Source organism: Lemur catta, chromosome 9 (assembly GCF_020740605.2).
Source record: "Lemur catta isolate mLemCat1 chromosome 9, mLemCat1.pri, whole genome shotgun sequence".
In the NCBI taxonomy this organism is placed as follows: Eukaryota; Metazoa; Chordata; class Mammalia; order Primates; family Lemuridae; genus Lemur; species Lemur catta.
This window is the reverse complement of record NC_059136.1, coordinates 2496259-2510826: the sequence shown is the minus strand read 5'-3', so window position 1 is coordinate 2510826 and position 14568 is coordinate 2496259. Positions and strand designations below refer to the sequence as shown.

Genomic DNA, 14568 nt, shown 5'->3' with positions numbered 1-14568 from the left:
TTGTACTGTGATGTGTAAAACATACCTGTGATTTCTGTTGGTAACAAAATCACAGGTATTACTAATACCACTATAGTGTGTGGCCCTATGTTTTTATAATGAAGGAAACACTAAACTTCAGTTAGATCTTAGTGACAACGAAGAAGTAATTCTTTTATCATCCAAGTATAAGGTCCCCCTTGGATAACGGTGGACCTCAGGTTAGTATCCCAGCAGCAGCTCAAACATCTTCAGTGACAAAGCACTCAATACCTCAAAGGTATCCAGTTCCAAATTTAGCCTCCTATAATCATTAAAGCATGAACTGTAGAGTCAGATAATTCTATAAGCCAATCCCAGCTCTGTTGGCAGGTTTGTCGTGTGACCATAGCCAAGTTATTTAATTCACTGGGTATCAGTTTCTTCCCTACAAGAACATAAATAACATGAGAATTACATAAGATAATATGTAAGTATCTTGCAGAGCAAACAGCACATAGATGCTTGAGAAATATTTTCTTCCCTTTGGTATTAATGAATTTGAGATCTGCCTTTTTGAAATTTCCACCTAATTTTGCCCCAGCTGTACCCTCTAGGGCCACATAAGTAATGACTCTTCATAAACTGCAAGACGGCTCTGCCCCACTCCCATATTGTTCGTCCCCTAGATGGTGACTCTGTTGCTCCCCTGGGTAAAAACAATCTGAGAGTAAGGCTGGGAGTTAGGCTGCTGCACGTTCCTGTAACAACATGTGACAGCTTGAAACAGCCATGGTGTTACGATCAACTTTTTCTTTTGACAAGACTTCCTGTAAGGTCTGGCATTCCAGTCCTTACTAAAAACCTGTAGTTTTTGTTCCTAGGTGGTTCACAGGTCTGTGGTCAGAGTGCTCTGTGTCTTGTGGTGAAGGATTCCACAGTCGGCAGGTGACATGCAAAAGGACAAAAGCCAATGGGACTGTGCAGGTGGTGTCTCCAAGAGTATGTGCCCCTAAAGACAGGCCTCTGGGAAGAAAACCATGTTCTGTTCATCCATGTGTGCAAGGGGAACCAGGGAGCCAGGTAAAGCTAACAGATCTGGTCTGCAGACAGTACTGTCTATAATCATCGCCTTGTTTCTAATAAACTTTCCTTTTGGGGGTGGGGGTGGGGAGTCTGATTGGACTTTAAAATCAATGGTATGTCTTTGACCTCAAAGTTTACATTCGGAAATTGTAGTGTCTCTGTCTTCCAGTCCAAAAGTGAACCAAGTTTGGGTCCTTTGAATATAGTGGGGCAATAATAGAAGCTCTAAGGTAGAATAGTTTAGGGTAGTAGGAATAGGAGGAACAGCCTTCAGGAAAAGGAGACAAGAACATTGGTGATATCCACACAGAAGTCTCAGAACCCATGTCCCAAATGCAACCTTTAATAACGTTATAATAAAAATACGTAGGAAAAAATTGTTTTTAATGTATAGGAAGCCATAAAGAAAAATATAATACCTTATTGAAGCGCATAAAGCAAAAGTTGAATAAATAAAGGACCTATTATATTCCTGAGTGGAAAATATCAGTACTATAAAGATGTCCATTCCCTTAAATGAATTCATGCATGTAATACAATTCCAGTTAAAATCAGAGTAGAGCTTTTTTGTGGAATTCAAGATCATTCTGACATTCATATGGGAAACAATATGTTAATAAAGACAAGAAATTTTTAGAAAAACAAATTCTTGGAGGTGTAGAGAGACTGTCCTCATCCTATGTCAAAGCATGATACAAAACTGTTATGAGCAAAATAGTGCAACCTTACTGTAGGAATAGACATAGGTTAGGAGTATAATTAGTGCACAGAAACAGACCCATGTTAAATGGGTTTAAAGTTCAAAGGCAGTTAATCAGAAGAGAAAAAAGGCTTTAAAAAATAGAGGATATTGCTAAGAATGATGATGCATGCCTGTAGTCCCAGCTACTCGAGAGGCTGAGGTGGGAGGATTTCTTGAGCCTGGGAGTTCAAGAGCAGCCTGGGAAACATAGCAAGACCCTGTCTCAAAAAATAATAATACAGGGTATAAAATTATAAAATATTTTTTAAAGAAATTAAAGAAGATCTAAATAAATGGAAAGATATAAGACATTATTGCTAATAACACAGTACTCCCCAAATTTATGTACAGATTGAATGCAATCCCTATCAAAATCTCATGTGGTTTCTTTGTAGAAATTGACACACTGATCCTAAAATTCACATGAAAATAGAAGGGACTGAGAATAACCCAAACAATCTTGAAAAAGAACAAAGTTGGAAGACTTAGACTACCTGATTTCCAAACTTACTAAAAAGCTACCAGTAGTCAAGACAGTATGGTGATGGCATAGGATAGACATATAGATCAGTGAAATAGAAAAATCAAGTCCAGAAATAAACCCATATATCTATGTCAGTTGATTTTCTATAAGGCTGACAAGACCATTCAATGGGGAAGGAGTAGTCTTTTTAACAAATGGTGTAGGACAACTGGATATTCACATACAAAGAAATGAAATTGGACCCACTGCTTTGCTCCATAAACAAAAAATTAACTTAAAATGGATCAAAGACCTAAATTTAGGAGCTAACACTATAAAACTGTTGGAAGAAAACATAGGCATTAATATTCATGCTTTAGATTAGGAAATGATTTCTTACATGTAACACCAAAAGCATAAGCAAGAACAACCATAATAGATAAATTAGACTAAATCAAAGTTAGAAACACTTGTGCTACAGAGGATACCATCAAGAAGGAAACAGACAATACACAGAATGGTAGAAAATACTTAAAAATTATACATTAAAAAGGAACTTACACCAAAATATGTAAAGAACACTTACAACTCAATAATAAAAACACAAACAACCCAATTAAAATATCAACAAATGATATGAATAGACAATTCTCTGTTAAAGATATACAAATGACCAAGGGGCACATGCAAAGATACTTGCCATTAGTCATCAGGGAAACACAAATCAAAACCACAGTGAGATACCACTGTACACTTACTAGGATGGCATTAGTTCAAAAAAGAGACAGTAACACATGCTAGGGAAGATACGGAGAAATTAAAATCTTCCTACACTGCTGGTGGAAATGTATGAATAGAATGGTGCAGCCTTTTTGGAAAACATTCTGACAGTTCCTCAGATTGTTAGACATGGAGCTACTGTAGGACCTAGGTCTATATTCAGGAGAAATGAAAAGATACATCCACATAAAAATGTGTACATGAATGTTCATAGCAGAATTATTCATAATAACTAAAAAGTGGAAACAACACAAATAATAATAACCCCTAATAACCCAAAAGAGGAAGCAACTGATAAAGAGATAAACTGTGGCATGTTTGCACTGTGGAATGTTGTTTGGCTACATAGAGGAATGCAGTACTGGCACACACTACAACATCACTAAATCTTGATGAACCTGTGGCAAGTGAAGGACGATGGACAAAAGGACCACATATGGGGTGATACCATTTATCTGCAGTGTCCAGAATGGGTGAATCTGCAGAGACAAAAGTAGATTATGGTCGGCTAGGCTTGTCGGGAGACGTGATAGGAGGAATTAGGAGTGACTGCTAAAGGCAGGGGGTTTCTTTTGGGCATGATGATAATGCTCTAAAATTGATTGTGGTAAAGATCATACAACTTTAAAGACACCATTAAATTGTATACATTAAATAGTGAATTGTATGGTTTGTGAATTATAACTCAATAAAGCTTCTAACTAATAAAAGAAAAATAAGTAACATCAGAGCCCAAATTCAGATTATACACCAAAATAAATTATGACTCGATTAAAGAGCTAAATATATAAGTAATTAAACCCAAATAGAACTATCATGATGGGAAAGACTTTTTCAAGTATAAAATAAATTGTAAGGAAAAATCAATAGACATTATTATGACTAGTAAAAATTTAAGGACTGCATGTCAAAAATTTTTATTTTTTTCCCTGTCGTTAAACTTACTTTAGCATACAAGCGTTCATTTTTGCTCACAACAGAAAAACCCAAATTTGGCAGTTAGTTACGGTTTTAAGTGCAGTCCTTTCCAGACTTAAACCCAATTGATTCAAGATTTGCCCAGTCCTTTTCCTTCTCCCCAAAGGTGGTCTAAGTTTCAGAGGTGGAAAGGAAGGGAGGGGAAACTTAGGCATCTTCCTGGCTCTGAAAGAGGGGTGTCAGGTCCACAGAGCTGCACTCTGATCCTCCAACAGGTGTTCCCCTTGTAACTGGCCTTTGGCTATCCCGCCTCCGTATGTGATCTTAGGGTACATAGCGTGCAGGAGCTCACAGGTTTACACTGTGTTGTGCTTTTGTTCCAGTGTCCTGGACGTTGCATGGGTCATGCTGTGAGGATGCAGCAGCGTCACACAGCTTGTCAGCACCACAACAGCTCTGACTCCAGTTGTGATGACGGAAAGAGGTACTGGCCCCACCCGAGGGCAGCACACATCTCTCCTGCCTCAGTCCTGACTGTAACTGCCTGAAAATGGAATTATTTCTCGTGTCTGCCACCTCTCATAATTGACAGTTTCCTGTTAAATTATGAAATTAGCTGGGCATGGTGGAGCACACCTGTAGTCCCAACTACTTGGGAGGCTGAGGCGGATCACTTGAGCCCAGGAGTTTGAGGGTTGTGGTGAGCCATGATCAGGCCACTGCACTCTAGCTCGGCAAGACAGAGAGACCCTGTCTCAAAAAAAAAAAAAATTATGATTTCTTTAGCGCCATCCTCAGTAGTATGTATTGTACTGAATTACTAGTTAATATGTATTATTTAAAATTACAAATTATTTGGCTGTTAAACAAAGAGAAACCACCCTAAAAGGAAAAAAGATTAGCACTGAAAATAGACAGATATTTCTTCCTCTATACACAAAGTTCATCAAGCCCAGTAATATTTCATTTAGGTTTACAGATTAAATCTTCCTAATGTTTTCAATGAACTGCTTTATTCCTCTATTTAGAAACTATTTTGATTAGGATATTGGCACAGTGGTTTAGCAAATAATAAAATAAACTTTTATCTTTTTGTGGGTCTTGAATAAGAGTGGAGTTTGCTTTTCTCTTTTTTTTTAACTTTTAAAATTTATCAACTTTTTTTAATGTTTTGACTCTTTTGTAATAACACTTAGCTTAAAACAAATACCTGTGGAGCTGTACAAAAATATTTTTAAATCCTTATTCTATAAGTTTTTTTCTATTTTTACAATTATTTATTTTTTACTTTTAACGTTTTTTGTTAAAAACTAAGACACAAACACACACATTAGCCTAGGCCTACACAGGGTCAGGCCCATCAATGTCACTGTCATTCACCTCCACATCTTGTCCCAGTGGGAGCTCTTCAGGGGCAATAACATGCAAGGAACTGTCATCTCCTGTGATAACAATGTCTTCTTCTCAAATACCTCCTGAAGGACCTGTCTGAGGCTGTTTTACAGTTAACTTTTTTTTTAAATAAGCAGAATGAGTACTCTCTAAAATAATGATAAAATGTATAATAAATACATAAGCCAGTAACATAGTCATATATTGTCAAGTATTATGTACCGTATATAATCGTATGTGCTATTCTTTTATCTCACTGGCAGCACAGTCGGTTTGTTTACACCGGCATCACCACAAACGTGAGCATGTCATCTTCCAATGGCTATGGCATCACTAGGTGATAGGAATTTTTCAGTTCTATTATAATCTTCGGGGACCACCACCATCTGTGCAGTTTGGCATTAACTGGATATCATTGTGTGGCCCATGACTATACCTGGCATCTATACCCTCTCCCCATCTCTGGTTGCCAGGGCAGTCGAGGCCACCAACATCTCTCACCTGGTTGACTACAATGGCCTCCTAAATGGTCTCCCTTCCTCTACTCTTTTTTTTTTATTTCAGCATAGTATTGGGGTACAAATGTTTTGGTTACATATGTTGCCTTTGCCCTACCCAAGTCAGAGCTTCAAGCGTGTCCATCCTCTGACAGTGAATACCACACCCATTAGGTGTGAATATACCCATCCCCTCCTCCCGCCTCCCACCTGTCCAAAACCTGATGAATGTTATTACTATATGGGCATATAAGTGTTGATCAGTTAATACCAATTTGATGGTGAGTACATGTGGTGCTTGTTTTTCCATTCTTGTGATACTTCATTTAGTAGAATGGGTTCCAACTCTATCCAGGATAATACAAGAGGTGCTAGCTAGATCCCCATTGCTTTTTGTGGCTGAGTAGTACTCCATGGTATATATACACCACATTCTATTAATCCACTCTTGTACTGATGGGCACTTGGGTTGTTTCCACATCTTTGCAATTGTGAATTGTGCTGCTATAAACATTTGAGTGCAGATGTCCTTTTTATAGACTGTCATTTTTCCCTTTGGGTAGATGCCCAGTAATGGGATTGCTGGTCAAATGATAGTTCTAGTTTTAACTCTTTGAGGTATCTGCATATTACTTTCCATAGAGGTTGTACTAGTTAGAGTCCCACCAGCAATATATGAATGTTCCATCTCTCCACAACCATGCCAGCATTTGTTGTTTTGGGACTTTTTGATACAAGGCATTCTTACTGGAGTTAAGTGATATCTCTTTGTGGTTTTGATTTGCATTTCCCTGATGATTAGAGATGTTGAGAATTTTTTCATATGTTTGTTGGCCATTAGTCTGTCTTCTTTTGAAAAGTTTCTGTTCATGTCTTTTGCCCAATTTTTAGTAGAGTTGTTTGATTTTTTTCCTCTTGATTTTCCTGAGTTCTATATAGATTCTAGTTATCAGTCCTTTATTGGATGTGTAGCATGCGAATATTTTCTCGCATTCTACAGGTTGTCTGTTTGCTCTCATGATGATTTCCTTGGCTGTGCAAAAGCTTTTTAATTTGATCAGGTCCCATTTATTTATTTTTGTTGTTGCTGTGATTGCCTTTGGGGTCTTCTTCATAAATTCTTTCCCTAGGCCAATGTCTTTAAGAGTTTTTCTAACATTTTCTTCTAGAATTCTTATACTTTCTTTTTTTTTTTTTTATTTCATCTCATCATGGGGGTACATAAGTTTAGGTCATATACATTGTCCATGTCCCGCCCATCCCCCCGAGTCAGAGTCCCAAGCACGTCCGTTCTCATTCTCCAGACAGTGCGCCTGGTACTCATCATATAGTCATACCTCCATCCCCCCTCCCCACCTCCCCGGATCTGCACCTTCAAGCATGACCATTCCCCAGAGGGTGTGCAACGCACTCGTCATGTAGGCATACACCCATCCCCTTCCCCCACCCCCCATCCCAGTCTGATATCCAATTGGTATCCTTCCCTGATGTACATTTAGGTGATGATCAGGGAAACCAGTTTTCTGATGAGTACATGTGATGCTTGTTTTTCCATTCTTTGGATACTTCACTTGGTATAATGGGTTCCAATTCTCTCCAGGAGAACCAAAGAGATGTTGTATCATCGTTATTTCTTATAGCTGAGTAGTACTCCATGGTATACATATACCACAGTTTACTAATCCATTCGTGGATTGATGGGCACTTGGGTTGTTTCCACATCTTTGCGATTGTGAATTGTGCTGCTATAAACATTCAGGTACAGGTGTCTTTGTTAAAGAATGACTTTTGTTCTTCTGGGTATATGCCCAATAATGGGATTGCTGGATCGAATGGTAGGTCTACTTGAATCTGTTTAAGGTATCTCCATATTGCTTTCCATAGGGGTTGCACTAGTTTGCATTCCCACCAGCAGTGTATGAGTGTTCCTATCTCTCCGCATCCACGCCAACATGTGTTGTTTTGGGATTTTTTGATAAAGGCCATTCTCACTGGAGTTAAGTGGTATCTCATTGTGGTTTTGATTTGCATTTCCCTGATGATTAGGGATGTTGAGCATTTTTTGATACGTTTTTTGGCCATTCTTATGTCTTCTTTTGAAAAATTTCTATTCATGTCCTTTGCCCATTTTTTGATAGGATTGTTTGATTTTTTTCTTGCTGATTTTCCTGAGTTCTAAATAGATTCTTGTTATCAGTCTTTTATCTGATGTGTAGTATGCAAAAATTTTTGCCCATTCTGTAGGCTGTCTGTTTATTTTCATGACTGTTTCTTTGGCTGTGCAGAAGCTTTTTAATTTAATCAGGTCCCATTCGTTTATTTTTGTTGTTGCTACGATTGCCTTAGGGGTTTTCTTCATAAATTCTTTGCCTAGACCAATGTCTGTAAGAGTCTTTCCTACATTTTCTTCTAGAATTCTAATTGTTTCCCATTTAAGGTTTAAATCTGTTATCCACCGTGATTTGATTTTTGTGAGAGGTGAAATCTGTGGGTCCTGTTTCAGTCTTCTACATGTGGCTATCCAGTTTTCCCAGCACCATTTATTGAATAGGGACTCTTGTCCCCAGAGTATGTTTTTGTCTATTTTGTCAAAGATTAGATGGTTATATGAGGATGGTTTTATATTTGGGTTTTCTGTTCTTTTCCACTGGTCTGTGTCCCTGCCCTTGTGCCAATACCAAGCAGTTTTAAGCACCACAGCTTTGTAGTATAGTTTGAAGTCTGGCAAATCAATACCTCCCATTTTGTTTTTATTGCTTAAAATTGCTTTTGCTATACGGGGTCTTCTCTGATTCTATACAAAGTGTATAATTATTTTTTCTAAATCTGTGAAAAATGATGTTGGTAATTTAATAGGAATTGCATTGAATCTATAGATTACTTTGGGTAGTATAGACATTTTAACGATGTTAATTCTTCCAATCCATGAGCATGGTATGGATTTCCACTTATTTACGTGTTCTGCAATTTCCTTCCTTAGCATTTCATAGTTCTCTTTATAGAGGTCCTTTACCTCTTTAGTTAAATATATTCCTAGATATTTTATTTTCTTTGTTGCTATTTTGAAAGGTATTGAGTCCTTAATTTGGTTCTCCGATTGAATGGTATTGGCATATATGAATGCCTCTGATTTGTGTGTATTGACTTTGTAACCTGAGACATTACTGAATTCGTTAATTAATTCCAGGAGTCTCTTGGTTGAGTCCTTGGGGTTTTCCAGATACAACATCATGTCATCAGCGAAGAGTGAGAGTTTGATCTCTTCTGTCCCTATTTGGACAACTTTGATTCTGCTCTCTTGTCTGATAGCTCTCGCAAGGACTTCCAATACTATGTTGAAAAGTAATGGGGACAGTGGGCAGCCTTGTCTGGTTCCAGTTCTGAGTGGGAATGCTTTCAATTTTTCCCCATTCAGTATGATGTTGGCTGTGGGTTTGTCATATATGGCTTGTATTATTTTTAGGTAGGTCCCATTTATGCCTATGTTGTTAAGTGTTTTTATCATAAAAGGGTGTTGAATTTTGTCAAATGATTTTTCTGCATCTATTGAGAGGATCATATGGTCTTTATTTTTGCTTCTATTTATGTGGTTAATTACATTTATAGATTTTCATATGTTGAACCACCCCTGCATCTCTGGGATGAAGCCTACTTGGTCGTGATGAATTATTTTTTTAATCAGCACTTGGATACGATTTGCTAGGATTTTATTGAGAATTTTTGCATCTACATTCATGAGAGAAATTGGTCTGTAGTTTTCTTTTTTTGTTGCATCCTTTCCTGGTTTTGGTATCAATGTTATATTGGCTTGGTAGAATGTGTTGGGGAGAATTCCATCCTTCTCAATATTGAAGAATAGTTTATGTAGGATGGGCACCAGTTCATCTTTGTATGTATGGTAAAATTCAGGTGTGAACCCATCTGGACCAGGGCTTTTCTTTTTGGGAAGGTTTTTTATTGCTGTTTCAATTTCAGTTCTTGATATTGGTCTATTCAGGAATTCTATTTCTTCCTGATTGAGCTTGGGAAGGCTGTGTGTTTCTAAAAATTTGTCCATTTCCTCCTCATTTTCCAATTTGTGTGCATAAAGATTTTTGTAATATTCATAGATAATGTCATGTATCTCTGTGGCTTCGGTTGTGATTTCTCCTTTCATGTTCCTGATGGAAGTTATTAAAGATTTTTCTTTTCTGCTCTTGGTTAGTCTAGCCAGTGGTGTGTCTATTTTATTTATCTTTTCAAAGAACCAACTTTTTGTTTTATTAATTTCCCTTATAGTATTTTTGTTGTCTTTTTCATTTAATTCTGATTTGATCTTAATAATTTCTCACCTTCTGCTGGGTTTGGGGTCAGTCTGTTCTTCTTTCTCCAGCTCTTTGAGTCTATTCATTAAGTTGTCTATTTGTAAGTTGTCTGTCTTTTTGAAATAGGCATTTATGGAAATGAATTTTCCTCTCAGGACTGCTTTAGCTGCATCCCATAGATTTTGATAAGTTGTGTCACCTTTGTCATTTAATTCAAAGAATGTTTTGATTTCTGACTTCATTTCTTCCTTTACAAAATTGTTATTCAGGAGAAGGTTGTTTAGCTTCCATGACTTTGAGTAGGAATGAGAGTTCCTGTTAGGGTTCATTATTATTTTTATTCCATTGTGATCTGAGAAGATGCAGGTATGATTTCTATTTTTTTAATCTTTTTAAGACTTGCTTTATGACCTAGGATATGGTCAATCTTAGAGAATGTCCCGTGAGCTGATGAGAAGAATGTATATTCAGTGGATTTCGGGTAGAATGTCCTGTAGATGTCAGTCAGGCCCATTTGTTCTAGCATTCTGTTTAAGTCTACTATGTCTTTGCTTATTTTCTGCTTGGAGGATCTGTCCTGTGCTGTCAGTGGGGTGTTAAAGTCTCCAACTATTAAAGTGTTGTTGTCTATCATTTGGTTTAGATCGAGTAGGATTTGCTTTATGAATCTGGGTGCGCCTAGATTGGGTGCATATATATTAAGTATGGTTATGTCTTCTTGTTGAATTGTGCTTTTCACCAGTATGTAGTAACCATCTTTGTCTTTTATTACTTTTGTTGGTTTAAAGACTAAGTTATTGGAAATTAAAACTGCCACACCAGCTTTCTTTTGGCTACCATTTGCTTGAAATATCAAGTTCCATCCTTTTATTTTCAGTGTAAATGCATCTTTGCCGGTTAAGTGAGTTTCCTGAAGGCAGCAGATACTTGGTTTGTGTTTTTTTTTTATCCATTGGCCCAGTCTATGTCTCTTGAGTGGGGAATTCAGGCCATTGACATTTAGTGAGAGAACTGATAATTGGGATAGATTTCTGTTTATCTTATTGGGTAGAACTTCATTGCTATGTTTTCTCTCGTGAGCCATTGTGGTGGCTAGAATTTGATCTTTAGCTCTTGGGTGGTTTTACATTCGTGGGTCTTTGTTGTGATGATCCGTGTGTAACTCTCTTTTGAGTACTTCTTGGAGGGGTGGTCTTGTCTTGGTGAATTCCCTCAGTCCTTGTTTATCTGAGAATGTCTTAATTTCTCCTTCATATAGAAAGCTTAGCTTAGCTGGGTAGAAGATTCTAGGCTGGGCATTATTCTGTTTCAGAAGAGTGAGAATGGGGCCCCAACTTCTTCTTGCTTGTAAAGTTTCAGTTGAGAAATCTGGCGTAATTCTAATGGGTCTCCCTTTGTATGTTACTTGTTTCTTTCTCCTTACAGCTCGAAGAAGGGTCTCTTTAGTGGATATTTAGGTCAGTCTGACGACTACGTGGCGTGGTGTTTTCGTATTTGCTATGAATCTACCAGGGGTTCTTTGAGTTTCTTGAACCTGTATATCTAAAGTTTTAGCAAGGCCTGGGAAATTTTCTTCTATTATGTCTTCAAATAGTTTATCCAGCCCTTGCTTATTATCTTCTTCACCTTCAGGGATGCCTATAACTCTCACGTTAGGTTTCGTCACATAATCCCACATTTCTTGAAGACGCTGATCTTTTTTCTTATTTCTTTGCTCTATCTCTGTGACTGTCTTATTTAATTGGAAAGAGTTATCTTCGATCTCTGAGATTCTGTCTTCTATTTGATCTACCTTGTTCTTGAGACTTTCCACTGTGTTTTGTAGCTTCCTGAATAAATCCCTCATTTCTAGGAGTTCAGTTTGGTTTTTCTTCAATATGTCTATTTCTTTAGTGAATTTTTCTTCCAAATCCTGGAATTTTTTTGCGGTTTCTTTGCGTTGGATATCAATTTTTTCTTATATATCATTCAGCTTATTTATAACCCAAGACTGAAATTCTTCTGGTAACATATTGGTATTCTGAAACTGGCTTGTGCCAATTGGAGGAGAGTTGGTATTTCTCTTTGTGGGCGAGGTTTCTGTTTGGTTTTTTGTGCTCCCCATATTTTTCCGCTGAGCCCTTCCCATCTGGCTCTATCGTTAGATCTTTTCTCACAGCTTTAGTCTAGTTAACAGCACGTCTTGTACTCTGTTCTTAGGCTGTGAAACAGTCTAGGTATGTTGCTTCCTTTATCTAGAGGGGGAGACTGTTGTGTGTTGTTTAGAGTTTTTTTTCTATCTCAGTTGGAGGACTGCTTCTGATGGGTCCACCCCCAGAGGGTTGGCTTGACCTAAGACCAGTTTGGCAAGTTAAATCACTGTGTTGTGGACTTTGAGTTAGTAGGCAGGATTCACACTATTTGCAAGCAGAAAGCCTCTTCTCCCTCTCTTTTTCTTTTCTTTTTTTTTTTTTCCCCCTGACTTTTGGTTCTTCCTCTGGATGTGTGGTTTCTGTCTCTTTCTGCAGGAAAGACACTGGCTAGGCCGAGGAGGCAGTGCCCTCACTCACTCAGTGCCCCAGCTGCTGCAGCTCCCACGGGCAAAGGTCTACACTGTCCCAGTGTTCCCAAGGTCCGGGCTCCACACTCTTGCGTCTGCGGAAGCACTCAGTGTTCACACCTGGGAAGGGGACCTGGAGAGGGTCTATGGATCAGGGGATGGAGCCTCCTGGGGAGCCGCCTGGCACCCTATGGCTCTGCAGCAGTTAGACCTTGGCCCGCACAATTGCTGCTGCCCACCCGCAGATCACTGGCACTGGGGGGCAATTTTCAGGGTCCGACAGGAATCAGAGCTGGGGGTCTGGAGCACTCAGGAGTATACAGTAGCTCCTGGGCTGGAGGGCCACCGGAAAGGAGAAAAGAAAAAGAAAGGAAAAAAGAAAGAAAAAAAAAAGAGAGAGAAAGAATATGAATAACAAGAAGAAAGAGAAAACAAGAAAGAAAAGAGAAAGAAAGAAAGAAAGAGAGAGATTGAAAAAAAAATCCCGCTTTAATATTTCACACTCGCGGCCCCTCGCCTCGGTGCAGGTCCGCGTCTGTCCCTGTAAGAGATCGGGCACCGCGGAGACCCGCCAGAGTCCAAGGTCCTTTCCGCTTAGCTGTGGGAACCGAGATGGCGACCGCGCGTCCGTCGGTCGCAGGCGCCAGGGGAAAGCGTTCAGAGCTCGGCAGGCGCCAGGGCCCACAGCGGCTCCCCAGCCGGAAAGCCGCCGTAGGGGAAGAAAAGAGCAAAAAAGTCCCGCTTTAATATTTCACGCTCGCGGCCCCTCACCTCGGTGCAGGTCCGCGTCTGTCCCTTTAAGAGATAGGGCACCAAGGAGACCCGCCCGAGTCCAAGCTCTCTCCCGCCTATGTCACCTGTCCTCGGAGCTCCACGTCTCCCGTGGTGATTCTGCACCAATTTCAGTCAGATCCCTGAACGAGTGGATGTGGGGGTTAGGGGGGAGATCAAGCCGCTTTGCTGTGGGGCTGAACCTGCCCCACTCGCCAGTGAGGTAGGCACAGCCGTCCCGCACTCCGCTGTCTGTTTTCCGTCCCGCACTCTCCAAATTATCTTGGTCTGATTTCCCACTCGCCTCTGTTTTTTCCTGTTCCCTGTGTCCCACGGTGATTCTCCGTGGGTTAACCCCACCGTTCCTGTGGAGAAGCAATCCTCTAGCGTTGTGGCAGGTAGAGATCCACGCCTTCCTCTCCGGGAGCACAAATCCAGGAGGTCACCTCCACTCCACCATCCTCATCGTTCTAGAATTCTTATACTTTCATTCTTTAAGGTTTAAGTCTGTTATCCCTTGTGAGTTGATTTTTGTGAGAGGTGCAGTTTCAGTCTTCTACATGGGGCTATCCAATTTTCCCAGCACCATTTATTTAATGAGGATTCTTTTCCCCAGTGTATGTTTTTGTCTGCTTTGTCAAAGTTCAGATGGCTATATGAGGATGGTTTTATATGTGGGTTCTCAGTTCTGTTCCATTGGTCTGTGTCTCTGTTCTTCTGCCAGTAACATGCTGTTTTAGTTACTATAGCATTGTAGTATAACTCAAAGTCTGGCAAATTGATGCCTCCCAATTTGTTCTTTTTGCTTAAGATTGCTTTCACTATCTGGAGTCTTCTCTGGTTCCATACGAAGCATAAATTTTTTTTTCCAGATCTGTGAAAAATGATGTTGGTATTTTAATAGGGATTGCATTGACTCTGTAGATCACTTGGGTAGTATGGACATTTTAACAATGTTGATTCTTCCGACCTATGAGCATGGTATGGTTTTCTACCTGTTTATGTTCTCTGGTATTCCCTTCCTCAGTGTTTCATAGTTCTCCCTGTAGAGGTCTTTCACCTCCTTAGTTAAATATGTTCCTAGGTATTTTACTTTCTTTGCTGCTATTTTGAAGGAT

At 39.3% G+C, this 14568-nt stretch overlaps 1 protein-coding gene across 1 annotated transcript in view; it reads left to right on the top strand.

The window, feature by feature from the left end:
- The window catches only part of ADAMTSL3 (ADAMTS like 3), a 276104-nt gene that overhangs the window by 250892 nt on the left and 10644 nt on the right, over nt 1-14568 (top strand). Inside the window, exons 27-28 of the mRNA XM_045561569.1 lie at nt 843-1041; nt 4331-4431. Coding sequence (XP_045417525.1) covers nt 843-1041; nt 4331-4431 — 300 coding nt within the window. The remainder of the gene's footprint in view (nt 1-842; nt 1042-4330; nt 4432-14568) is intronic.